General features: G+C 45.8%; 2 protein-coding genes across 4 annotated transcripts; one reads left to right on the forward strand and one right to left on the reverse strand.

Annotated features, from left to right (window-relative positions):
• Window positions 1-968: 968 nt before the first annotated feature.
• znf362a (zinc finger protein 362a) lies at window positions 969-9123 on the forward strand. 2 transcript variants are annotated; one of them, XM_067237748.1, is made up of 9 exons: window positions 969-1037; window positions 4250-4313; window positions 4649-4904; window positions 5513-5638; window positions 5951-6275; window positions 6463-6687; window positions 7138-7216; window positions 7399-7557; window positions 8889-9123. In XM_067237748.1, exons 2-9 carry the CDS (start codon window positions 4251-4253, stop codon window positions 9003-9005), a joined length of 1350 nt encoding a protein of 449 aa, XP_067093849.1. In that variant the 5' UTR covers window positions 969-1037; window position 4250; the 3' UTR covers window positions 9006-9123. The 2 variants fall into 2 exon arrangements, with proteins under 2 accessions (XP_067093849.1, XP_067093860.1); XM_067237759.1 differs by having other exon boundaries at window positions 5975-6275.
• A 3905-nt stretch (window positions 9124-13028) lies between these two features.
• On the reverse strand, window positions 13029-19746 carry strip1 (striatin interacting protein 1). Of its 2 annotated transcripts, none has more exons than XM_067237777.1 (21): window positions 19636-19746; window positions 19131-19200; window positions 18919-18993; window positions 18578-18712; window positions 18094-18214; window positions 17929-17997; window positions 17732-17838; window positions 17442-17569; window positions 16869-17051; window positions 16306-16526; window positions 15963-16028; window positions 15743-15806; window positions 15561-15632; window positions 15383-15457; window positions 15191-15288; window positions 14914-15040; window positions 14665-14765; window positions 14450-14516; window positions 13895-13999; window positions 13485-13689; window positions 13029-13331 (listed from the first exon to the last, which is right to left on the reverse strand). In XM_067237777.1, the coding sequence occupies exons 1-21, from the start codon at window positions 19744-19746 to the stop codon at window positions 13084-13086; spliced, it is 2448 nt and encodes an 815-aa protein (XP_067093878.1). In that variant the 3' UTR covers window positions 13029-13083. The 2 variants fall into 2 exon arrangements, with proteins under 2 accessions (XP_067093878.1, XP_067093868.1); XM_067237767.1 differs by having other exon boundaries at window positions 13029-13334.
• Between the last annotated feature and the right edge of the window lie 7220 nt (window positions 19747-26966).

The following is a 26966-nucleotide window of genomic DNA, read 5'->3' on the forward strand; positions in this document are numbered from 1 at the left end:
TGTAGACTTGATCGCTGAAAATTAGTCAGATTCAAAAGGCCTAGTCGTATCATGTCATACTTACTTGTATAACAGCAGCCATGGAATGAATCAGTAGCAGAGCTCAAGCTTACACTGAACACACCTTCCTAAACCAATTTGTGTAGCAAACCTACAGTTCAGCCTCAGCGACATTATGCAAAACCCAACTCATAACACTCTGGCTGTGACATTACCCCAGATAGTCTAATTGCACAGCTGAGAACAGAGACAGCTAAAGACATGACCAGGGAAACGTAAAGACGTTTCAAACAGAGGAAATTGCAGAGGAGTTGGTGGTCAATATATTACCTGTGCAAGCAGGAGCTTCTAGGACTGTATGAGCTAAACTGGTTTCTTGCCTCTATCTCTCTCTATCCCCACCTCCGTTACCCCTCCCCCTGGACCTGTTCGGTCTCTTCTGCTAGATTCTCACCTGTGGCGGGGAGGGACTGAGCACATGTGCGTTTAGAAGGTGTGTCAGTGTTTGCACAGATCACAGAAAAGAAAAACCAGTTGAACAGCTTCAAGCAGGGTATGATGGGAGGGGGAGGGGGGGCTGCCATCTCCTGCTGAGCTGTGCACAAGACAGATTAGTTGAGCAGGCCTCTGATAAGTTTGATGAGGGAGCTATGCTAGCTTTATGAGTAGCCTACACCTACATGTCATATATTTGGGGCAAGACCAGCTTTAATATTTGTACAAGTCTTTAAAGTTAATTTGCATAGTGTTTTAGTCGTCCTGTCGTTTTCTATTTATAGAGACACAAGTTAGGACAAATATATGGCAATAAACGAATTGAATATATACACTGTAACTTGATATATGTTTTTATTTGAATATTTTCCTAAATCTGCATGTCTCAGTGAAAAATCTATAATGTAGAAATTGCTGTTTCCCTGCAACACCCAGAAGTGAACAGTAGGCGACCCGGAAGACCTGAACTCCGTCTGAAAGCGAGAAGAAAGAACATTCTAACCATTTATAAAATACATCCAAATATTCCAGCGAGGTGACAGGTATGTTGGCTTTGTAATTATAGCCTAACGCTATGAGTTATATGAGGAAATGTTCTGCTGTCCTAATGCTTTTTTCGGAAATAGGTATTTCTACCATTCGAGACGCGAAAAAGTTCAAATAAAAAATATATGCTACAATTGCTAATCCAGGTTTGCAAAGGTTGCGTTAACATCATTCCATTGCACGTAGCACAAAATGCCAAGGAATAAAATTGTTGACTAGGATAGTGAATGCACACAGCTGCTTGGACGCGATGCATTTTCAAAGCATGATGATTGTTGTAGGAAGTGTCTAGTTTTTTTTTTCTTCTCCCCGAGCCGGGCTATTCAAACCTGCAAATCAAAGTAAACAATCATTCGTACACTTAACGCAAACAAACGGATCACACATTTGCAGGCCACGCACTTGGTTTAATTCAGTAGGCGAATTATGACTGTAATGTGGGATTCGCAGAATATGGCGTCCTGTCCTTATAAAAATAAGACAGGCTGCCATTTTTGTTTTTCTTTTGTCTGAAATTTTTTAATAAAACTGTCTGAGAATGTGGGAGAGGCTAGAGGAGTGAGGCTTCGAGGGGGATGGCGCAGTTTCTGAAACCAATTGCCCATAATAATTCTGTTGTTAACGTTTGGCAACACAATGTTTTTCAAATAAATGTAGCTAGGGAAAGTTACCCAGCCCAACTTTTGTTAGTTTCTTTCTCTTGGTTGTCTATTCTGTCAAAACGATATATTTAATCATTGATTTAGCAAATTAGTAAATTATAAGAAACAGTTAAACAAAAGTTTGGCTATAGAATATTCATGTCCACCATCTTTTTAGTAGTTTACATTTGACTTTTAATATTTAACCAATTTTATTGTAATAAATATATATTTTTTACATTACACACCATGGTGATGCAAAGAAAATTAGACGGATCACTTTTGATTGGAGATACTATAATCTCATATAGGAATATTAATATTACAGTGAAAGGCTTTCATCAAAGAGCAACATACCATCACTGTAAAGTGTTCGTTGAATTCCTTTTAGAACAGTTGAAAGATGTAGGATTTTACCTGTACATATTTTAGTTATCTAAAGTAATCTGAAGGTCCGTGCCGTGCAAAATTACGTTGTGTCCTTGGGCAAGGCACTTCACCCCACTTGCCTTGGGGGAGAATGTCCCTGTACTTACTGTAAGTCGCTCTGGATAAGCGTCTGCTAAATGACTAAATGTAATATTTTGTTTCGCCTGACATCTGATCTGATAGAACTATCATAGTTTAACCATAATGCAACCTTTATGTGAATTTAAGTGGTCCAGTAGGTCACAGTGAAAGTCAATAACATTTGTCTTATGTCCTATAATACACCTGAATGTTGTGCGTTACAGCAGCATTAGCAGTAGGTGCTACATGTTCATAAACACCATAAAATATGCTTTTACCTCGATCTTAAGACTTGCTGTATTGATGCATTACTTTGATGCGTTAAAAAGAGGTTTGGCTATAGACAGATTGAAACATCAGATCTCACAAAGATGTCATTTTGTGTTGAGAGAGGCTGTCTGGCCACTTTGTTGAATCCCAGGAGAGAGCCTGCAGGAAGTGAAATGGACACCCATTGGCATCATTAGGGAAATATTTTTGGGGGTTTAGGTTCATACGGCTGGACCTATCCTTTTTGTTTCTTTTGGCTCCGGCCTGTGGACTGTGCTATGCTGCTGCTAAGTCAAACAGACTTCAGGACGGAGAGCTGTGCCAAAGCACGCAACACAAAATGTTGTATAAAGGAATTTATAAGCTCTGAAGAGAGAAGCTATGGAAAGAAAGACCTCAACGGGCCTTATGTTAAAAGAACAAGCACACACAAGTCTCCAACAGTTTGGGGGCGGCTGGGGCTCAGGGGATAGAGAGGGTTGTCTGTTAATCGCAAGGTCGGCGGTTCAATCCCCGACTCCTCCTAGCTCATGTGCCGAAGTAACCTTGAGCAAGACTCTGAACCCCAAGTTGCTCCCGATGGGCAGGCCAGCGCCTTGCATGGTAGCTCGCGGCCGTCGGTATGTGTGAGTATGAATGGGTGAATGAGAGGCAAAGCTTTGAGCGCTGCTAAGGTAGAAAAGCGCTATATAAATGCACTTAATTTAACAGTCACTTGTTTTGGCTTGATGGTGTTCCTGATGGATTGCCATGATCTTTGATCCCTTTGGTGGCATTATTTTACATCCCTGTGGGGAAATACGCAGTGCACCTCTCAGATAAAGGGTAGGTTGAGAATCTTGAGTGCTTCTGTCAAAAGACAACCTTTGTCCTCCGCCTGTACTGTGTGGATGAAGGAAAGAAGGAATTGGAGGATAAGGAAGGGGAGGAGGAGGAAAAAGAGGACTGGGGAAGGCGATGAGAAGAGGAGGAGAGGGAGGGAGGGAGGGAGAGATCATGGACAGCAGGGGTTTGCCTAATATGCGAGCCACCAACTGGCAGAATTCTTAAACCATTTCTGTTATATCTGATATCAGAGCTTTTTTTTTCTTTTTTTTTTAAACAAGATGTGGCTTCCATGTGAAAGTGAAGGTGCTGGCTGTGTGTGTAGATCCTGTGCAGAAGCCGACAGGGAGGCAGTATGAACGCTGCCTCGTGAGTACCTCCATCCCAGAGAGAAGCACAGGGTGACTCACACTTTTGGTTTTCTTTGAAGAATTTCCTGCTGACTTGATTCCATAGCTCCTTTTAAAAAAGGACAACTTTTGTAGCTGGCTTTGGGTGGCTGTTGCTGATGTTGTGACTCAGACAAACATGGGGATGGAGAAGTGCCACTGTCAAACGGTGTCACACTCTCCTCTCAGAGCTAAAGGAAGAATCCAATGCCGAGTAGAGAATGAAAAGTATCTACAGACCATTACACTGAAATTCTCTACATTCTCTTACTTTCTTTTGAGTAGTTCCCAATTGTTTCAGATGGCCCACTTACTAAAGCTATTACGCATGCTGCAACACTTGAGGTTGATAAATGTGTGTACTTGTCATAGTTACTTGTCATCATTTCTTCAGTCAAAGCCCTCACTGTTTCATGAACTTGGTAAATTACCTCAATTCCAGCTATGTGAAACACCTTTTTTAGCCTAGTTAATAAGCAACTCGGTTGTTTTGTTAGTTAGAAGCTCTGCCGTGGATGGTATGCAGCGTTAACCCCATTGAAAATGTTGCTTCATGTTGTTTTTCCACTTCAGGATGGCTGAGCCTCGTTTTAACAACCCCTACTTCTGGCCTCCGCCTCCAAGCATGCCTGGTCAGGTGAGAACATCTCCTTGGCTCTCTCGCTTTCTCAATAATGTTGAGGAAATATTGCCTGTTGGATGATTGAAACAGTATTTACTTTAAGCCCATTTGTTGTGCAATGCATGCAACACCGGATTATTTCTATAGGACATATTTTACAAAGGTTCCCTAAGAACATTATGGTTCATGTCGGCTCCACTCCTTGTGCGGGGCACTTGCCCTTTCAGGCCTCTAGAGGGAACCAAATCACAGATTAACAGCACCACCCTGACCGTAACCCCTCAAACCCTCCCTGATATTAACTGGTGAATATTCTCTTGCTGCGGTATGTTGCTTATCCTGGCTGTCAGCTGGATAACCTAGTCTTGATCAATAAAATCAAGGAGCAGCTGATGGCAGAGAAGATACGTCCTCCACACCTGCCCTCCACCACAGTCCCTTCCCAGCAGCCCTTGCTGGTCCCGGCCACCCAGACAGAAGGCGGGCAGCACGGTATGCCCGGTCCCAAGGTCCAACAGATGGGCGGGGGACTCCACAGCCACAGTCACAGCCCGTCTCAGCCAGACATCGCCCTTCACGCACGGCCAGCCTCCAGCACAGTGGCAGGTAGCTACCCTGGTCCCTCCCTGTTCGTTCAGCCGTCAGGTAGCTACCCTGGTCCCTCACTGGTCCCTTACCCATCAGGTAGCTATGCTCTCACTGCGTCTACACTTGGCCTAACCCCCTCCCCCCCCCCTACATGCACCCTCCACCCACCTGCCGCCAGTGTTGACACCCTTAGGGTCTGATTCTTCCAAGCTGTTCCCTCCCTTGCAGCCCTACCTGGCAGTTCAGACAGGACACCAGGTCTCATGGGAGAGGGTAGCTTAGTGGAATGGGGCAGACCCTTAGTTAGTGATGTGCATGAAACTCACCCTCCCTGCATCACTGGAGAGGGATCACTGTGTATGTAGTAAAGATCCCCATACTATGACTGTCCTGTCTTAGGGGGAAAAAAAACAATGAAGTGGCTTGTGATATATTGGCAAGCTTCTTCACTTACTATGGCGTTTTTTTCATACATGGAAATGATGTTCTCTGTGGTTGTTCGATATTATAATTGTACGATTATCAGTCCACGGCCCCTCTCCAGTTAAGAGCTGTGGTGAAAAGTTAAATTATGTAAATATCTTCTTTTTGGGTGAAACTGTGAATTTTCTGCACATCTCTAACAGGGCGTATTCTTGGTGATGTAAACTTGAATCTGGACGATAAGACAGCTATAAAGGCTAGAGGACTGTGGGAGGACTGGCATTTGCGTCAAATCATAGACCAACCCTCTCGAACAAACCACCTGTCAGGTAAACACACGATTTAATGACACCACTCAGTGGTCACCTCAGGCAAGAGAGCTCTCCTACGAAATCTTCCTGGAAGAATTCTCCCACACTGGCCCCCACAGCATGGAGGAATACCCTGTACTTTAGAGCATCTATCTAAACCATGTAGATGGTTTCAGGTTATCTTATATAGCCAGTCAGATCGTATTGCCATGACAGTCTTGAGACTATACACATACAGTAGTGTTTGTAAAGATACTACTTAAGACTCAGTAGCCAAACTACCATATCTTTGAAGTAATTACCACACCTCTCCTGGTCTGATTTAATCAGGTTTGACCCTCTCCTCTCGGACAGCCAATCACAACACATCAGAGGCAATCACACAGACCACACCCACCTCCAGCAGCCATAGCAGGCTAGGGGTTGCCCCCAGCCTCATCGCGGGATTGGCCGGCGGGCACGGGATGGAGCCAATCAAAAGCAACGGAGGCCTGGCTGGACTTCTAGGACCCCAACCCAAAGTGGAGCGAGGGCGTAAGAAGATAAAGGCTGAGAACGGGGCTGGTCCTCTCCTGGTGGTGCCCTACCCCCTCCTGGCCCCTGGAAACGACCAGCCCTGCCTCACCATCACTGCCAAAGAGGGCAAAACGTACAGGCAAGAGCTTCATGCTTTCATCTGACATGCTTCCTCCTCCCTCTCCTTGGGGAATGGCACATTTCCGTTTCAGTACAGTTTATTGACCATGTGTTGTTTTATTTGCCATTGTGTATTTGTCAGTGGGGACAAGTACAATTACAGATCCATTTATCATGTGTGTGTGTGTGTTTGTGTGTTCATGCAGGTGTAAAGTGTGCCCGCTGACCTTCTTCTCCAAGTCCGACATGCAGATCCACTCCAAGTCGCACACGGAGGCCAAGGCCCATAAGTGTCCCCACTGCTCCAAGTCTTTCGCCAACGCCTCCTACCTGGCCCAGCACCTGCGCATCCACCTGGGAGTCAAGCCCTACCACTGCTCCTACTGTGAGAAGTGCTTCCGCCAGCTCTCCCACCTCCAGCAGCACACCAGGTCAGACCCAGCCCTCCCCGTGCTGCCCAAACACTGCTCTGTCAAACGCTCTCTGACTCACCTTCCTACACAGATGTGAGAAGGCTGTTTGGGCTGGTTGTCTCCCTATGTTTGTGTATTCATTTTGCAGATGATTTTATCCAAAGCAATGTACAGAAAATGTATATAGTAAGTGCAGCAGATTATCAAGGACGGTTCTAACGGCTTAACAGTGGTTGGTACCAAGTGCGTACTGTACTTGTGGGGTTAAATCTGTAGGTAGAGCAGAAAGGCACTAAATGGAGCATGTTTTAATGGTTGATGACAACGATATGTTCTGATTTGACCAGGAAGTATGTAGAAATGCATTTCTCACATTTTTGTTTCGGCTAGCTAACGTTGATAGTGTTACTGAATAGGCCTGTCGGATGATGCTCTGGGTCAAGTTTATTTTCATTGTGCCTCCTGCAGAATTCACACAGGTGACCGGCCTTATAAATGTGCCCATCCAGGATGTGAAAAGGCTTTTACTCAGCTCTCCAACCTGCAGGTGAGACCTACAGACAGATCTTTCTACAGTCTGACCAAATTCACTTACAATTTAGTCAATGTGGAATATAGACTGAAATTCAGAACTAAAACTATTCAACTGAAAACTGAAAATAATTCCATAAATGGCGTTCGTTAAATAACTGCTGTACTGTTTGATTGAATCTTCTCTGTCATCTTCAGTCCCACCAGAGACAGCATAACAAAGACAAGCCCTTCAAGTGTTCCAACTGCTACCGTGCGTACTCGGACTCCGCCTCGCTGCAGATCCACCTGTCAGCCCACGCCATCAAGAACGCCAAGGCCTACTGCTGCAGCATGTGTGGCAGGGCCTACACCTCAGTGAGTAGCATCCAGCCCGGCGGCCCAGCGCCTGAGACAGTGCTCTCTCAGTACTACCACGAATCATCATCATCAGTTCTATGACTGACACACACATTTACATGTATGTAGTAGATCTTTTTTTAGCCAAAGTCACATATAAATAGTGCATAAACTGCAGTATAGTAGGTGCTGCTGACAACACACTCTCAGTCCCGCTGTCGACGGCTGTCCGTTCCGATGTGTGTAGTATGAAACTTGCAGTGTGTGTGTGAGGTTCCGATGTGTGTAGTATGAAACTTGCAGTGTGTGTGTGAGGTTCCGATGTGTGTAGTATGAAACTTGCAGTGTGTGTGTGAGGTTCCGATGTGTGTAGTATGAAACTTGCAGTGTGTGTGTGAGGTTCCGATGTGTGTAGTATGAAACTTGCAGTGTGTGTGTGAGGTTCCGATGTGTGTAGTATGAAACTTGCAGTGTGTGTGTGAGGTTCCGATGTGTGTAGTATGAAACTTGCAGTGTGTGTGTGAGGTTCCGATGTGTGTAGTATGAAACTTGCAGTGTGTGTGTGAGGTTCCGATGTGTCTAGTATGAAACTTGCAGTGTGTGTGTGTGAGGTTCCGATGTGTGTAGTATGAAACTTGCAGTGTGTGTGAGGTTCCGATGTGTGTAGTATGAAACTTGCAGTGTGTGTGTGTGAGGTTCCGATGTGTGTAGTATGAAACTTGCAGTGTGTGTGAGGTTCCGATGTGTGTAGTATGAAACTTGCAGTGTGTGTGTGAGGTTCCGATGTGTGTAGTATGAAACTTGCAGTGTGTGTGAGGTTCCGATGTGTGTAGTATGAAACTTGCAGTGTGTGTGTGAGGTTCCGATGTGTGTAGTATGAAACTTGCAGTGTGTGTGAGGTTCCGATGTGTGTAGTATGAAACTTGCAGTGTGTGTGAGGTTCCGATGTGTGTAGTATGAAACTTGCAGTGTGTGTGTGAGGTTCCGATGTGTGTAGTATGAAACTTGCAGTGTGTGTGAGGTTCCGATGTGTGTAGTATGAAACTTGCAGTGTGTGTGTGAGGTTCCGATGTGTGTAGTATGAAACTTGCAGTGTGTGTGAGGTTCCGATGTGTGTAGTATGAAACTTGCAGTGTGTGTGTGAGGTTCCGATGTGTGTAGTATGAAACTTGCAGTGTGTGTGAGGTTCCGATGTGTGTAGTATGAAACTTGCAGTGTGTGTGTGAGGTTCCGATGTGTGTAGTATGAAACTTGCAGTGTGTGTGTGAGGTTCCGATGTGTGTAGTATGAAACTTGCAGTGTGTGTGTGAGCCTCGTGACAGGCCTTGATGTTTGTGTGTTTCCTGCAGGAGACGTACCTCATGAAGCACATGTCGAAACACACGGTGGTGGAACACCTGGTGTCCCACCACTCTCCTCAGAGGACAGAGTCTCCCAGCATCCCTATACGGATCTCCCTCATCTGACAACTTCCTGTCGGACTGGACAGCCCGCCTCCACCCCGTCACCCAGCAACCCCACCCTCTGGTCCATCGAGCAAGATTCCTCTGTGATGTCTGCCGACTTTCAGCCCAGCGTGACCAATCCCAGATGACGGTTGTTGTCGTTTTGTTTTCCCCTTGACAGGGTCTAAAATGTGCGCAAATATTTGTACCTCATTATAAGGTAGCCTCTTCTTTTTAATATATTGTTCTCTCCTTCTGTATCATTCTAGATGTTGATGGTATTAACGGGGAATGGTTGGGACATCCAAAGATGAATTCACAGCACTTTCAGGCCTTTGAGTACTGGCCCAAAAAAGATTTTAGTCTAATAAGACAAAAAAAAAAAGTATTGTTCCTGGCAGCTAAAATGTCAACCCTTCTTGTTATAGAGTACTACTCTCACTTGCTCTTCATATTGTCTATTTTGTTTTCCTCTATCCTCTGTGCAAAAATATATTTGCACTGGAAGTTATATCTTCCTTTAGGCTGGCCAACTGACCAATGACCATAACAATGTGAGTTGGATTTATCCAGTCGTTTATGTGCCCCAGTCAATGTTTGCGTTTGTTTGAAGATGTTTTCACTTAAGCTTTCCTACATTTTAGTCTGCAATGCACACACACTTCTCTCAACTGTAGGGTAAATGTTTTATTGCTTTTAAATTTGTATTATACATTCAAAAAAAACGAATATTTGCTGAAGGCAATCCTCAACCAAAATATAATTGGAATTTTAAAGTATTTGGACTTAAAATATGCACTGCCATGTAGTGAGATTTTGAATGAGTATTTCTTAATGCTATACAATATGTGCACACTGTTCAAACTCAAACAAGTTGTTCTGTTGGACATGTGTTCTGTTGTACGTGTGTGTGAACCCTCTGTCCTGTAAGCTTGGCTTGTGTGTATGTCTTGGTCAGGTGTGCATGTTGGTCTTCTTACCACGGTAAAGTACTTTTTTCCATATTGGAGGACATCTCTCAGAATATGTCAAGGATACTTCTCATGTCTGCAAGAATGTAACCCTGAATAGACCCGTCCTTGAACAGTATACTTTACAGTTGAAACCGAGGCATCATGGGAAAGATGTTATTAGTTCATAGTTGTATCTCTGGAGTGTATAGGCTGTTACACTTGTCCCTTCCTCTTTCTCCTCTAGTGTTTGAGGAGAAGATCTAACCTCTCATGTTCCTCCAGCTTCTACTGCAGTTGACTGGAGAGGCGAGGAGATGGGACGCTAGACTTCTCAGATTCAACCTCAGTGTTTCTAAACTGTCCCACCAAGAGGGCTGAGTTGATGGCAGTAGCCAGCCTCAGAATGGTGCTGAGTTGATGGCAGTCGCCAGCCTCAGAATGGTGCTGAGTTGATGGCAGTCGCCAGCCTCAGAATGGTGCTGAGTTGATGGCAGTCGCCAGCCTCAGAATGGTGCTGAGTTGATGGCAGTCGCCAGCCTCAGAATGGTGCTGAGTTGATGGCAGTCGCCAGCCTCAGAATGGTGCTCGTCGGTTTAGATCTGTTAAACTGTGCCAAGCGTTTGTCATCTCCAAGACTTTTCTAGGACTGATGCTGGGGTATGCACTTAACATGTATTCTTGATGGGTGTTCGTTAAGTGTATAGATATATTTATGTACAAAAGCCCTATTTCTTGTCTTCTCATGTCTAAATATTAATTTGCTATTTTTTATACAGTTAAGCCTTAACTTTATAACTATATGTTAATCATCACATCTTGTTTGTTTTCATGTTTTTCACTACTCAGTACTTTTATGCATTTTTTTCTCATAGCATGAAATATACTGTAAATAAACTATATTAACTGTTAACCTTTTTATAGTAAATGATATGTGCAGCTAATGCATTGTGGTCCCTAATAGGTTGCCTTGGCTACACTTCAGTCTATAGACTCTAAGAGAGAATTGACTTTGTACCAATGAGAAAACAAATTAAAGACTGGAAATCCACCAACTAGTCTTGTTTTTCCCTGTGAGATGCTCAAATCTCCCTAAAATATTTTGTGTATGAACATAGAATGTATTAAAGAAAAGTACTTATCACTGTATTTCGTGAACGAGTTCTTAGAAATCCTTCAGCAAACGTTCACTTGTTTCGTATGTATGATTAGAAGGCAGAGTATTCTGTTTAATAACTTGGCATTAGCATAAACAAAACATGTTGTCCTTTGGCATTTAGAAGTGTCATAAGGGCAATTATACCATCTTGTAGAAAGCAACTTTGCAGGAACCCTCTGTGGTTCAGTGGGTAAGCATGTGTACCATCGAGTCTACTGCCAAACACGGTACCTTTGGTTCAAATCTTGCTCAGACCAATTGCTAATTCATTTAACTGATATCAGTCAAGTAATATGTTATTTCCAAGTATAAAGAAGGGGGACCCCGTGGTGTAGTGGGTTGAGAACAAGGGCCTAAACCACAATGACCTGGATTCAAATCCAGCACAGAGCATAGTGCCTAACACATCCATGGGCCCAGATCCCTGTAACCGCAGCGCACTCCCCGACTGTCCAGATCCCCTCTCCCAACTGTCTTTCCAGGTACCAAACTGTCCTACCAGGAAAGGCTCAACCAAGTCTAAAAATAAATGTACCTTTTATCATTTTTATTTATGTCGAGTTTTATTTAAGTCGAAGAGCAAGTCGAAGAGCAAAAATTAATAAAATATACTTTAAAGACTTCCAAACTTTCTTCTTTGCAATTCTCGTGGAAGGACACAAAAATTGATTGACATGAATCCTGATTCAGTCTTCTAGCGATTCACAAAAAAAAAAAATTTGAATGCTCAAATCTGCTCATCTGTGTGGATATTTATTACAGTATTTATAAAGTCATCCATTGCAAAACCGAATGACAACCGCCAAGATACATAAATAAGGGTGTTCCCAACATCGAAACATTGTCTACGGTTTTTAATCAGGTCAATAAATTTTTCTTAACCGTCATAATAAAAACAAAAAAAATAGTAAAAGCACAAGAGCAACTGTAAAATTATGTTAAAATGGATTTGGACAAAATTGTTCCCTTGAGTAAAAATCTTAACACACACACACACACAGCCATTCGCCCATCTATTAGCGTACTCCAGCAAACACGGGTCAAAGCAAGTCATTTCCCCCTCAGCACCCTAGTGCTGCTCATAATAACACGGAGGCTGTGGTTCCTGGACAGTTTATATACCAAGGGTCACATTTCCTAACCTCAAACAGCCAATCGGCCAATAGCAAAAGAGTAATGGAATCAGAATGGAAATGAGCCAATGAGAGGGTAGAGCCTGGTCAACTGGAGATTAAAGCAGTAACCACAACATCATGTAAATACCTAAACATACTGAGAAAACAGTCACACTACTTCCACACGCTTACACCTTTCTGCTGTTTGCACTTGATTCAAAGCAGTCCTTTCACTTGGTGAGAACACTGCTGTGTAGTGTTGGGCAGCCAGACTGACTGGTCCCATGGACCAACGGAACACAACAGGTGAACTTAATGGTGTTAAGAGTTGGGGTTGTATTGTAACGTTCAGTTCAGGGATGGCTATCGGGTATGTCATGTGTCATCAACGGTTGTTATGGAGATAAATACAACCTAAAAGCGAGTTAAATCAAGGCAATTAAATCGTTTAATTGCTTTGGGTAAAAGCAGAACAGGGCTTGGTCCAGTTTTCTGGGGGAAGTTCATGTGCAAGGTCCATTTTCAGCCGGCTGTCCTTTCTGTATGAGGGTGACGCAGGGATAATGCTTTGGACCTTTCCAGACGCAGTGAGGATTGAGTCTCTTGGCCGATATGCTGTAAGGAGGAGGAGGAAGTGACCTCGCTGCTCCCTGACGAGTGTGTTAGCAGAGGTCTGTGAGAAGGAGGAGATCCCTCATCAGCCTCACCTACAAGACCTGGCCACTCGCTCCCTCTCCTCTCCCCTCTCCTCTCCTCCCTCCCCTCTCCTCTCTCTCCTCTCCCTCCCCTCTCCCTCTCCTCTCTCCTCCTCATCCTCTTATCTCTCTCCTCTCCCTCTCTCCCCTCCTCCTCCTCTCTCATCTCTCTCCTCTCTCTCACTGCAGTAGCTCCTCCCAGGAGATGGGTTTGGAGAACACCTCCCTCTCCAGCCAGAGGTCATAGTTCATCTGGAAGTCCTCCGGCAGGTCTACGCGCTGTCCCAGAACGCTTTGCAGGCAGTTGTCCACAGGCAGGAAGTCGGGGTTGCTCTGGTTCTTATCGTAGCGCCGGCTGTTGAAGCGCTCGATGTTGGCCCGCAGCGCACACTCCTCGGCCTGAAAGTCCCACGGCCGTGCGTCCAGGTCTGCTGTCGGGGAAACACAGACGCTCAGCATTGGGTTCCGCCACTCAACCACCCTTTGTTCTCAGAGATGCAGTGTCACCTAACCGTACACAGTCATCTCTGTCAGGTGAGGTCCGGAACCTACCGGAAACAGAAAGGCCGAGGATGACTCACCGTTTCCGTAGGCCCAGTCGTCGTTGAGGCGATGGCGGACCTTCTGGTAGATGGCTGACATGGTCTTCATGTTGCTCTTCCTCCACTGGCGCCCCAGGTACTTGGTCTGGACTTTGAGCAGCTTGAGGACGTACAGCTGCATCATGGCCTGCTTGACCTTCAGCGCCCTCTTCAGGATGGGAGCAGACTTGAACACCACCAGCATCTAGGAGACATGTATTATGCATAGTGTGTCACGCCTGGAACATGCACGGCCTTTGAAAGTTCTGGCTGTGTGTAAACAGACCATGTTTTAGGTTGACTACTGAAACTACACTATTCTACAATGTAGACATTACTGTCCCTAATGTGTTTTTTTTCCCTCTTCCCAGGTCCATGCTATGCCTGGTCGCCGTAGGCGTTTCTCTCACCATGGTTCTAGAGTGCTTCCACTTGGTCAGCTTGTTGAGGATCCTCAGTAGGTTGATACAGGAGAACAGGTTCCTCCAGCAGAACTGGTTATTGTCTCCTGCTTCCTGTAGAAGCCCAACAGAACATGCAACACGTCACAGACAAGTCACGGCAACATGTCATACTTTGCAGCAAGTGATTAATATGTCTCTAACCACTGATGGTGGCAGCTTAATACAACTCTGTTGATCGATTGTTCAACTCATGGGATGGACGGAATGATGGATGGACCACTCATGGTTGGAGAGAAGAATGGTTGGAGGGAACGAGGGCTGGAAGTAAGGAAAGATGGGGAGGCCCACATAGTATGGGCTTCGAGAGAGATATGGAGGGAGGGAATGAGGGAGGGGATGAGGGAGGGAGGGGATGAAGGAAAGAAGGAACGGCTGGAGGCAAGATCCACACCCTGGAAGCTTTGAAAGAGGGCTGGATGGCGGGAAATGAGGGACGGAAGGCAGGAAGGATGGAGGGAAGGTCCACACTGTGAGGGGCTGGAGGGAGGGGCTCCAACTCACCAGACTCTCAGCGGTCAGCTCGGGCAGCTCGTGCACCACACAGTGAGGGAAGTCCAGCACGGAGATGCTGGAGGACACACACACACACACACACACACAGACGAGACAGGGTGACACAGCGTTCGAGACGGGAGCCTGAGCAACGCCACGCGTTCCCCGTGTGGCCACATCCGTATGCCTGGTGAACAGGGTCTCCCTGGGCATGTTGTGCGTACCTGTTCTTGGCAGTGATGTAGGACATGATGTTCTGGTTGAAGAACTTGAGGATGAGAGGGATGCAGTTGGCAAACACCAGGTGCTGGGCCATGTACTCGAACTGAGGGACGACATAAAAGACCGTGAGGAGAGGCGTGTGTGGGTCATGCGTGTCCCCCTGTATGTGTGTGTCCTGTATGGGTTGTACCGTGTGTGTTTGAGAGAGTGTGTGTGTGTGTGTGTCCTGTGTGAGGGCGTTGGGTCAGCACCTGGTAGATGTGGTTGAGTTTGAAGTGTTTGAGGAGCAGCAGCAGGATAGCGGAGATGGCCTTCACAATGATCTCCTTGTGGCGGTTGACGTCCACGCCCAGCTTCATGCTCTGCAACACTGTGGTCCTGCAGAGCAACAAACACCCAGACAAAGAAACATACACACTTTACTCTCCTGCCAAATGTTGCCTGTGGTACAGTCACGGTATGGATTCGGCCCTCGGGCTGATGTTAGAAGCCCTGTGAGAAGTGACCGCTGGTTTGAGGTGAACTCACGGCATCTCCTCGGGCAGCACATCGGCCAAGATGTTGATGGAGTCAGTCTTGGCCTTGGAGGTGGGAGCGGCAGCCAGCAGGATCTTCAGCAGGGCGATCTGACCAGCCAGGGAGACACAGATTAAAACCCTCCCAGTGGATCCAGACTTCATTTCAACTTAGTGGATTTGTAGCTGGAATGTGGTTTCTTACCATGTACTGAGGAAGGCTGGGCAAAATGCCCTGATAAAGTAGCTCAGTAGAGCACATATCCACATCCTCTTCCCCCTGTGTACACACACACACACACACACACACACACACACGGTCCAAAAATATATATTTTGAGAAGAAAGAACACTATGTTTTGAGGAGTGCCCCTGGTACCCACCCCGGACAGAGGCGTCTTCTGGAACTCCTCCTCCTTGGAGATCTGAATTTCGGCGATGGAGATGTACTTATGCTGCAGAGACACAACATCACAACATCACTGAGCTGTGCGTCGAATGGTACGTTCCCTTGGTGAGAGAAAACACGAGGTGGGAACGAGAGGGAACTGTTCTTCCTGTGTACCTGCTTCAAGGTCCTGATGCTTTCATGGATAGGTCTGGGCAGGCCCACAACCGTGTCTGTGTCACTGCAACACACAAAATACATAAAGGACGATTGGAGGTAGGCCATTGAACAGGCCATGCGTAGCTAAAACTTTGATGGAAGACCTATCATTTAAATCACTCATAACCTTAAAAGACAGGTTGTTGTAAAGTCTGATCAACTACTGCACTCCACCTACTTTCCAAGTGTGTAACCGATGAATTTGCTTCTACTTGATTCCAGGAAATTTTCTATGTCTTTTTCCCTGCAGGAACAACAAAAAAATACGATTTGTATGTGTAGACAAAGGTCAAATCTATACACATTTTTATTGACAAACAAGACAACGCAGTAAAATAAAACCCACATCTTATACTGCTAGAATAAAAATGTTGACACACATTACCTCTTGAGAATGCACAACAAACAATTACATTTGACTTTAAAACCTTTTAGTACTTTTTAGATGAGTAAAAACCAGCATGAATGGATGGACAGACAGACAGCGACAGAGATACTTTTCCTAGGGGTGCATTCCCTACCTGACTTTGGGGGCCCAGGGCAGACCCTTGGGGAAGGACACCCTCTCTGTGGGGGGGTGAGGAATGGGTGGGGGCATGACCTCATCCCTCTCCAGGGGAAAAGGCTCCGCCTCTAAAGAGTTGTCGTTGTCATCATTGTCGTCCTCGTCCTCGCGAGGGTCGTCACTCTTGTACGGGTCCTTCTCGTTGAAGGCGTCCAGGTTGTCCTGCTTGATCAGAGACTGTTGGTTTGGGTTGAGGGGTGGGGGGGGGGGGGTGGGGGGGGGGTGGAGAGAAGAGGGTGAGGAGGAGAAACTATGAGATTATTGTTGTTGTGTTGTTCCTGAAGAAGTGTTTTTAAAATACATATCGTGAACAACCATGGGTTACTGAAACCTTGTGCGTGTTAGACAAAGGCTACAGCCCTGTCGGCACACTGAGAACATGCATCATTCCTACATCTCTAAGCGGTCACACTGAACTAAAATGGGTAGAATTAAGTGTCTTCTAACACTTAAGTCTCGTCAAACCAAATCAGTGAGTATCTCCAGGCAGTGCGGTAGGAGGGGAAGTGGAAGTTGTACTTTGTGTTCCCGTCGCGCCCGTTTCTGCTGCTGCTCCAGGAGGTCGGAGGCGGAGGCCGGGGGCGAGGCCGCCCTCATGCTCCTGATGACCCGGATGCTGTCTTCTGGGAGGGGAGGCAGGCTGAGCTCCTGGCGCTTGTGCACCTTGATGTTCTGGAGCTGCTCAAAGCCTCCCAGGGTGAACTGCCGACACAGAGGTCAGGGTTAAGGGTCAGGGCTAGGAATAGGGACAGGGAGGTCTGTATTTAGTCAAACAGGCGATGGAGAACGCTTGATTACAATCAAAACATTCAAAAGAACAGACCGATACTTTAATTCTCTGCTTGCACTTAGTATATGCACTATTCATAACTTGCTTTGATTTTTTTTTTTAAAGAAGGTATGTTTATATATCCACAGCTGAGCTTTATCAAGCTTATCCCCGCTGACCACTTTAATGGTAATTCTCACTGAAACTGACAACTAAGAAGCGGACAAAAGACAGATAATAAGCTGCTGCGAACATGTAGACTTAAGCTCAATACCGCGGTGGAACCAGATCTACCAGACAGCTGGAAGCTCTCTCTCTCTCACCAGTATGCTCTTCCAGAGCAGCAGCAGCACCTTCTTCATGGGGAAGTGAGGGGCGTGGCCGCTGCAGAACTTGGTTACCATGCCGAACAGCATGACGGAGATGGGCTCGTTGTTGTACAGGGGAGAGCCTGGAGGAGAGCGACGACACAGGAGACATCTGGCGGTCAAGACTGGTCTGCTCATGGGTGTTGATGTGAAACGGTGCAACAGCAACCGTGTGTGAGCACTACCGCAACACACATACTGCTACTAACACACAGTGCTACTAACACACACACACACACTCTTACCCAGCTCTGTTTTGAAGGTCTCCCTGGTGGCTCTCCATTCAGGTGGATCAGCTGGGTCGTCCTGCTGAATGGTCTCCACCATCAGGTACATGATGTTGAGCAGCACCCTGCAGCAGATGAACACATCCATGAGCGATGAGACGACACAAATGCAGACGCAAGCACGTGGGCGTACACACACACACACACACACACACCTGAGGTCTGTGCTGTCTGCCAGGGAGATCGCTGGCTTCCTCACTGCACTGCTACAGGCAGCGCTGTTGCTGTGAGAGACATGAAAATCCTTAATCCACCATCATTTTCACCCTGGATAAATCTCTCCAGCACTTTCGATAGAGAGAGAGAGAAAACAAACGTACTCAATCTCCATGTTGAGCAGCTCCACCAGGGCAGAGAAGGTCCCCACCTCCAGCAGCAGGAAGATGTTGTACCTCATCCAGTGCTGCACCTCTGCCTCGGAGCTGCACTCAGCAAATGCACCTGCAGACCCACGGGCAGGAGAACATGATGGCGGAACCTCACAGGACGTTGTCAGCATTAACAAGAGAGACTCGTCTCTTTACAGGGGTTTTGTTTCGATGGGCAACTCATTTTCATTGAGTCTCTGCAACTCATGTCCCTCTCCTTTCTACTGTACAGGAATGTAATTTATTTACCCTGCTACATAGATTTGAATGAAAAGCCCAAGCTTTCACTAATTGCTCCATGTTTCTCAATCTTGAATCTAGTATCATATATGATGACATCATTCTGGTATTATAATGACACAATATGATATCAAATCATCTAAATAATTGAAAACTGGGACAGGTGACAGCAGTTGGACATGATGAGGGGGCGCACCCTGGGCCATGTAGAGGATGGCTCTGGCCACCTTCAGACGCTTCTCCCGAGCGATCACCTCCAGACCGTCCAGGAGCCGCATGGCGTGGGCCTTGTGCTGAGCAGCATCTAGCTCCGTCCATTTCTTCTCTGAAACTGGAAGACAGCAGACAAAACAAAGATGAATTGTTACATCCTGCATTCAAGCATAAAGCGAATAGAATCAGTGATCGTTTTAAGGGCATTTTGACCAAAATAAGGTGACATCACAGCATTATAGTGAAGGAGCAACTAAGTGTTGCCAGACATCTATAACCCAGGGGCTGTTAAAGAGGGTATAATATAATGACAGGTGTGCTCACCGTGGGTTCTGAAGTCTTCCTCAAAACATTTCCTATTGAGAACAAACTCTGGTGCCTCTGTGTAACTGTACAACTCTAAAAACAAAAGAATGAAAATTATGCATTTTAAAAGACACAGTGACAAGAGTAATATACACTGGTATTAAATACTGAGACGGCGATGTACGACACGAAATTATTTATGGACAAATGACGTAAGAGAAAGACCACACCTGATAGCTCTACCGCCCACTTGTCTGTGTCGGCATACTCAAACTCAAGATCCGGAGACTCGGAGAATCCCTGTGTAAAAGCACATTTGAAATATATAGATAGTATACATTTTCATGTTATAAATACCCTAACTACACTGCCAGACACGTCATAGCAGGGATTAATTAAGAAATACAAACAGGATTAAAGTCGCTGCTTGATCAGTCAAAAAAGTAAGCGACCTAAGAAATCCTAACATTCTTAGCTAAGAACATAGTATGCAAAGATAGAAAGCAGCTAGCATAAAAACCTTCCTAATCATAATTACATGAAACTACAGCAGCTGATCAGTCCACTGCCCTGCTGCTAGCTAGCTAAAATAGCTAGCCAGCTACGTTTGCTCCATGTATATGCTATGCTAGCGTGCTGTATTAGCTGCTAGACTAGGCTTAAGACAAATCAGAACAATATCGCCTCAACATAGTCCATGCGGAAGAAAATGTGTAAGAATTTTTCATTCCATACCTCGGAATCTTTTCTTTGATTGCGAACAAATTCTCCCCGGCTCTTGTTAGGTAACATAGCTCTCTGTTTATTGTTGACAATCAATCCACCACCATTTCCACCGACGTCCATCTTTGATTCACGAGTAAAGTTTTTTTGACACATTAACGTAATACCTCTCGCGAGAGTATTTCTAACGAGTTGCGGTGCGCTCAGTTGTCACAGCTGGTTGTTCATCTGCTTTAAAATATTTACTTAATAAATCTAAGCATTGAGGAGATAAGTAAACTTAAAGCCAATTTGGAGCGTTTACAAAAATAATTTTATTAAAAAAATTTTTAAAGAGGGACACAAATCATAGCCAGACTCAATTGATTAGAAACCGACCTATACAAGTTTTGCTTCTCAAAACACTGTCATTCAGCACTTTTCACGTTGCATGTATATATGTACATACATAAACATGTTATTATAAAGCATCCATGGCGAAATAGGCATCTACTCCACTGACCTGGATTTGATTCTGCACCCTGTTTGCTCTGGATTACTGAAAAGGACTTGAGCTACCATATTTGTATTAGCGACTCTTGACTGGAAGCATTACTTACATGAACTAGAGAGGGGAAATTGTAGGGTGTGCTTGCTTGCGTCGGTTGCACAGGGGTCCGTTTTTGAATGACATTTTTAAAACTGATATTTCTGTATATTTTATATAAAAATGCATACTTATTATTTATAAAAATTACATAGATTTAAAAGCATTTTTTTTTTGCTGCTCATTCACAACTGAAAATACGAGTGAAGTGTAGAATGAAATAGATCTTATTTCCCCTGCAAAAGGCATCCTCATCGTTGAATCAAAACGAATAAATTTGGCAGACCGGTGTAAAAATTGCCATAATCTCTATGACGTAAACGTCCTTTTTAGTTTTTCCCTTCTCGTGATATTTTCATGCATTTAGCCTACTCATTGCATTCATTCATGAATAAAGAACCCCCTTTGAAGATTATTCTACGGCGTTACCGGCAGTAGAAGATTGAATCGCGATTCAAACAGTACCATCTTCTAACTGAAAATATGCCCCCAAAAACGTAAATAAACTTGACATTTATTTAGTGGAAAATCGCTTTCATGAAAAGCTCACTGGTAGCGATCATTAAGTAACAACAGTAACAACGCAAAGTGCGCTATCCCTGTGTGGAGAAGCTGCCCCGGTATATTGTACTACTACAGTACAGTAGACTACTGCTGTGTTCGTCTTGGTAGCGATTGCGTTGGTTGAATTGGATTGAACGTTCCGTTGTACGGTTTAGGCTGAAATTAATTATTTTCATGAACAGATTGACAAAGTTTAGGCTGTGGCAATGAGGTTAAGGTTAGCAGTTAGATAGACTTTTGATTTAAGTAAGGGGAGTGCCGAACATGTTCTGTCGCCGTTTGACTTCCTACAGCTGTGTGGATGTTTTTGTAGTGTCTCACGTAGGCTACAGACAGCGTTGCAGTGAGCTACACTGGTTTGAAACCACAGGTAATGATAATTTCACCCACAAATCGTTTACTTGTAATGTAATGTCATAATAAATCCTACAACGAAAATGTATTTGTGAGGAATGTTTATTTTAAAGATTGAAAACAGATGCATCATAGACCACTATAGTATGTATTGCCCGGGCAACAGAGGCTAATGTCATGATGCTAATGCTTCAGTGAAATAGTAGACTACCGTTTCCAAAAGTAGATGTGGGCCTACTTCCTTAATAATATCAGCTAATATTGTACATTACATTTCATAATTGTGTTTCACATCACAAAGTAAAATGAGTAAATAGTTATCACCCTGGCCTCTTTGCTTGTGGCGTTACTGCAGCTGCCTTGCAGTAAAGCTATAGTTAGCCTAGCTATCCCCCAAGTTAACAGATGTGAAACAAATGTTCTGCTAAAGGTAGTCACGCGTGTTTTCGTGACGTTAGTGACGCAGTGACGTTAGTAACGTCAGTGACTGTGGCTAGCAAATTAGCCACCGTTAGCTTCACTTTTCGCCACAAAAACTTAACTGAAGCCTAAACCATGCAACGGAACGTAAATTCCAATAGAAGCAACTCAATCGCTACCAAGACGAAACTTTTGACACCGCCGTTGTGTATGTAGTCCAAATATTGACTGAGTATAGGGGGGCGAAAATAAATAATAACTAGAAAAGGCTGTTCCTGCGAAACAGCAGTGAGAATGCTGAAAACCTGAATGGGGATAGCTGACCATGCTAAAAAAGCTGAAAATAGTGAAAATTTAGTCGAAAGTTATAAGCTGAAGCTTCAAAGCGCCCGAAAGGTATTTTTGAAAGGGGCAGGAGCTGGACGAAGGCATAAAACTACAGAAAAGAGAAGAACAATGCAAAAAGAGAAATAATTCAGAAGAATTTGAAAATTTAGTAGAAAGTCATTTGCTCAGGTTTCAAAAGGTCTGAAATGTATTTTAGAGATGACCTGGAGCTAACTGATTAAAATGCTGCAAAATAAATAATAATAAATATATATGTGAGAGAACAAAGGTTGTGCTCTCGCCGAAGGCTTGAGCACACCCAATAATGCATTATTTGTAATGCGCCTTTCTTGCACTCAAAGCCCTTTACCCTCCCTCTCTACCTCTCTACCGCTCTCCCTTCATCATCCCTCTCTCCTCCTCCTCCCGCCTCTCTCTCCTCCTCCTCTCTCTCTCTCTCCTCCCCCCTCTCTCTCTCTCTCCTCCCCTCCTCTCCCCTCTCTCTCCTCCTCCTCTCTCTCTCTCCTCCCCTCCTCCCCTCCTCCCCCCTCTCTCTCCTCCCCTCCTCCCCCCTCTCTCTCCTCCCCTCCTCCCCCCTCCCCTCCTCCCCTCCTCGCCCCTCCCCTCCTCCCCCCTCCCCTCCTCCCCTCTCCCTCTCCTCCCCTCCTCGCCCCTCTCTCTCCTCCCCCCTCTCCCCCAGGCTGGTGATGCAGGGCTATCGTTCTCCCCTACAGGCGGAGGACCTGTGGTCCCTGAGAGAGGAGGACAGCTCAGAGAGGATCATCTCTGACCTGGACAGGGAGTGGACCCGCCAGTGTGCCAAGCTGCAGCAGTGAGACTTTAGGACAACACACCCAATGCTGTGCTACATATAACTATATACACACCATAGTACAGATTAGAGAGAGAAAGTACTGTTTATCGTTTACAAAATACCATAGTGCTGCATCTGACTCTCATCTCCTCCCCACTTTTCTCCTCTCCTCCCCCTCCTCTCCTTCCCCCTCTTCTCCTCTCATCTCCTCCCCCCTCCTCTCATCACCTCCCTCCTCTCCTCCCCCCTCTTCTCTTCACCTCTCCTCCCCCCTCCTCTCCACTCCTCTCCTTCCTCCTCCTCTCGTCACCTCCCTCCTCTCCTCTCATGACCTCCTCTCCTTCCCCCTCTTCTCCTCTCATCTCCTCCCCCCTCCTCTCATCACCTCCCTCCTCTCCTCCCCCCTCTTCTCTTCACCTCTCCTCCCCCCTCCTCTCCACTCCTCTCCTTCCTCCTCCTCTCGTCACCTCCCTCCTCTCCTCTCATGACCTCCTCTCCTTCCCCCTCTTCTCCTCTCATCTCCTCCCCCCTCCTCTCATCACCTCCCTCCTCTCCTCCCCCCTCTTCTCTTCACCTCTCCTCCCCCCTCCACTCCTCTCCTTCCTCCTCCTCTCGTCACCTCCCTCCTCCTCTCCTCTCCTTCCCCCTCTTCTCCTCTCCCCTCCCCCCTCCCCCTTCCCTCCCCCCCCCCCCCTCTCCAGGAAGGAGCGCAGCGCGGGGGGTCCGGGGGCTCCCAGGCTGACGGAGCAGACCCAGCTGCTGACCAAGCTGAGGCGGGAGCAGAGCTCCGGGGCGTGCCTCCTCCGGACGCTGGCCCAGAGCTTCGGACCCTACTTCCTGACCGGCACCCTCTGCCTCGTCATCCACGACGCCTTCATGTTCGCCCTGCCACAGGTGCTCAGGTGAGCCGCGGCCTGAGTGTGTGTGTGTGTCTGTGTGTGTGTCGCTCTGGATAAGAGCGTCTGCTAAATGACTAAATGTGTGTGTGTGTGGAGGGAGGTTGTAAGAGTGTGTGTCAAGGACCCAACACCGTCTGTAAACAACCAAGCCATTGCGATAACACCCCCCCCCCCCCAAAAAAAAGGAAATATACAAAACAAAGACATCCCATAGCCATCCTAACCTCCCCCCCCCCACAGTCTGCTGCTGGGCTTCATGCGAGACGAGGACGCCCCCTTGTGGAAGGGCTACATGTACGCCTTCCTCATGTTCCTGCTGTCCAGCCTGCAGTCGCTGTTCAACCACCAGTACATGTACTGCTGCTTCACCGTGGGCATGAGGGTGAAGACCGCCGTCATGGGCCTGGTCTACAGGAAGGTGAGGAAGGAGAGGGACCGCAACTCCCATGATCCCGTGGGGGGGGTGAGGGGGGGGTGAGGGGGGAGCTGTGCTGTGACCGTCAAGTAATTTTTCATTTGTTTATGTCCGAATATCTTTTTGGTCCATTCACTTGTTCGTGCATCCATCCATGAGCCCTTTTTATCCACCTGCCCCCCCCCCCCCCCCCCCCCCACACACACACACACACACCACACCAGTCTTTAGTGATTAACAGCGCTGCGCGGCGTTCCTGCACGGTGGGTGAGATCGTTAACCTGGTGTCCGCCGACACCCAGAAGCTCATGGACTTTGTAGTTTACTTCAACGCCGTGTGGGTCGCTCCCATCGAGATCGGCCTCTGCCTTTTCTTCCTGTGGCAGGTAACAGCAAAACACACACACACACACACTGTAATATCTACCTCCTTATCAATAAAATGTCTGGTCATTTGAAGTCCTGTCTCTCTCTCTCTCGTTTCTCTCTGGCTTGTTTCTTATCCTTCTTTCTGATATTTCTTTTTTTCTTTTTACTTTGACCACATTTCTGTTCTCGTTTCGCTCTCTCCGTTTCCCCGGGCGACAGCGTCTGGGCCCGTCCGCATTGGCGGGCATCGCCACGGTGATCCTCATATTCCCCCTCAACGGCTTCATCGCCAAAATGAGAAGCAAGCTGCAGGTGAACACACACACACACATATAATGGATGAACACACACACACACATAATGGATGAACTCACTCAAACACACAAACATATAATGGATGAACACACTCAAACACACACACATATAATGGATGAACACACTCAAACACACACACACATATAATGGATGAACACACACACACACACACACACACACACACACACACACACACACACACACACACACACACACACACACACACACACACACACACACACACACACATAATAGATGAACACACACACACACATATAATGGATGAACACACTCAAACACATATAATGGATGAACACACTCAAACACACACACATTTAATGGATGAACACACACACACACCTATAATGGATGAACACACTCAAACACAGGGATTGAAACTGTTGGTGACAGTTCTTTTTTTGTCTGCATGAGTGTTTTCACAAACTCAGTAGCCTTATGGGAGCTCCTGTGCTGGGTTGGTTGAGTTCAGTGTTGGGTCTCGTGCAGAACCTTAGTCCTTCCCAGCTGGTTTAGATTGAACGAGACAACAGCCAGAGCGCGCCTCCGACTCCAGACCCTCTTTGGTGCTTCCACGTTACACGTGCAGGACAGCCACGGAAAATAGATCCTATTAAAACCACAAATGTTCTCATTGTCCCCCCCCCCACAGTTTAAGTGACATAATTTCTTAACTTGTTTATTTACATTGACACGTAAATTAATTAATGCTGGGTCATATTGAGAGAAAGAAGTATTTCCTTATGTTTCCGAACACGGACAGGACAAAAAAGACACTTAACGGAACTGTCTTTTGAGATTATTTTTCCGCCAGTTTGAAATTCTTTGCAACACAGCTACATTCAGATTCAGCTGGACATTCAACTGGATTGCTGGATCTACGGAGCAGCCTAGTTCAGCGGTACAAATGATCTTGGTTACTTAGTCTAACTGGGACACCATTAAACCACAGTAATGGGACGGAACTCTTGCCGAAATGTGTTCTTTGTGAAAATCCTGTCTGGATTTTCCTTAATCGACATTGATGGAGTACCTCCCTTTTCGCATATAAACGTCCGATATCTAGGCGTAACTTTTCGATTGACACCTCATTCGACCCAATAGGAGCATCCATGTCCTGTCCATAGCCAACGAGAGTGCGGATTGAAAGAAGGTTCCACCCCCCTTTGCTTTGGGTAAATATCGAGCCAATTGCATCCGATTATGTGGATGACTGGCAACATCAGTAACCAGTGGAATTCTGAAAACAATCACATGCCGATTTAGTGGGAAGTTTTAAAGCTGCAAGAAATCCATGCCTCTAGCTGGCTGCTAGCCAACTAATTCCCCGGGTTTTGTGTCCATACACATAAGGTGAAAAGTAGGCTATAGTTTTGTAACCGTTGACACTTGTGGAATTTGAATTATGGCGAAACAGACGAAGAAAACAAAATCATCTGCTACACCCATCAAAAAAATTACTGAAAGCGATGAGTCTTGGGATGAAACTTCAGACTTGAGTTCTGAAGAATCCAACGTTTTCTCAGAGGCAGAGGAAATGTTTCTGGAGGGAGAAGACATTACTCTCGACAAGTATTTTCTTATATAACATATTACTTTATATTCAGCATTTGAATTATGCATACACATTTTGTATGAGGTGAGATTAGTGTCAGAATTCTGAAATCTTCAAAGACACGCTTTGTAACACCACGATGCGGAAAGAACAGTTTTGCAAGCTTGTAAAATAAATGTGCAAGTTTGTAGTACAAATTTTCAAGGTTGAAAAGCACAACAATTCAGTTATGAGTATTCAAAACTTGTATCCGCGAAGGTTTGAAACTGTGAAAACGGAGACGGATTTGATAGCCTACATAAAAATGATATCCTAAATAATACCCCTTTGTTGACATGGAAGAGGGTTGTGTCTCATTGTGTGAACTGCTTATATGTGAGGCCACGTGTTGTAAAAAGGTAGAATACAGAAAAGATGGAAAAGCTTTGTAAACAACTGTTATTTCTTTGTTATTTCTTAATTTTTTCATTATAGCCAATTATTTGAGGGAGACTCAGATAGCGATTGGAAGCCGGAAATTTCTCCCTCGCCCAGCAAGCGACCACGTAAAGCTAAGCGTCAGGACAGCACCTCATCAAGCGAGGGGCCCCTTCCCCCAACTCCCCAGCGAGGCTCTGCTAGCAAGAGAAGACCGAGAGGCAGAGCACGGGGGATGGGCAACAGCGGCAGAGTTGGAACGCCAACGAAAACATTTGGAGAGAAATGGA

The sequence above is a fragment of the Osmerus mordax genome, chromosome 1, assembly GCF_038355195.1.
Source record: "Osmerus mordax isolate fOsmMor3 chromosome 1, fOsmMor3.pri, whole genome shotgun sequence".
NCBI lineage: Eukaryota > Metazoa > Chordata > Actinopteri > Osmeriformes > Osmeridae > Osmerus > Osmerus mordax.

Excerpts from the sequence above, each read along its gene's own strand:
- znf362a (XM_067237748.1), top strand. The coding sequence starts at position 4,251 with ATGGCTGAGCCTCGTTTTAACAACCCCTACTTCTGGCCTCCGCCTCCA. Across the intron at positions 4,314-4,648 it reads CTCCAAGCATGCCTGGTCAG|CTGGATAACCTAGTCTTGAT; the intron begins GTGAGAACATCT and ends CCTGGCTGTCAG. Across the intron at positions 6,276-6,462 it reads AAAGAGGGCAAAACGTACAG|GTGTAAAGTGTGCCCGCTGA; the intron begins GCAAGAGCTTCA and ends GTGTTCATGCAG.
- strip1 (XM_067237767.1), bottom strand. The coding sequence starts at position 19,746 with ATGGACGTCGGTGGAAATGGTGGTGGATTGATTGTCAACAATAAACAG. Across the intron at positions 18,713-18,918 it reads GGAAGACTTCAGAACCCACG|TTTCAGAGAAGAAATGGACG; the intron begins GTGAGCACACCT and ends GCTGTCTTCCAG. Across the intron at positions 13,690-13,894 it reads GGAAGCACTCTAGAACCATG|ATGCTGGTGGTGTTCAAGTC; the intron begins GTGAGAGAAACG and ends CATGTCTCCTAG.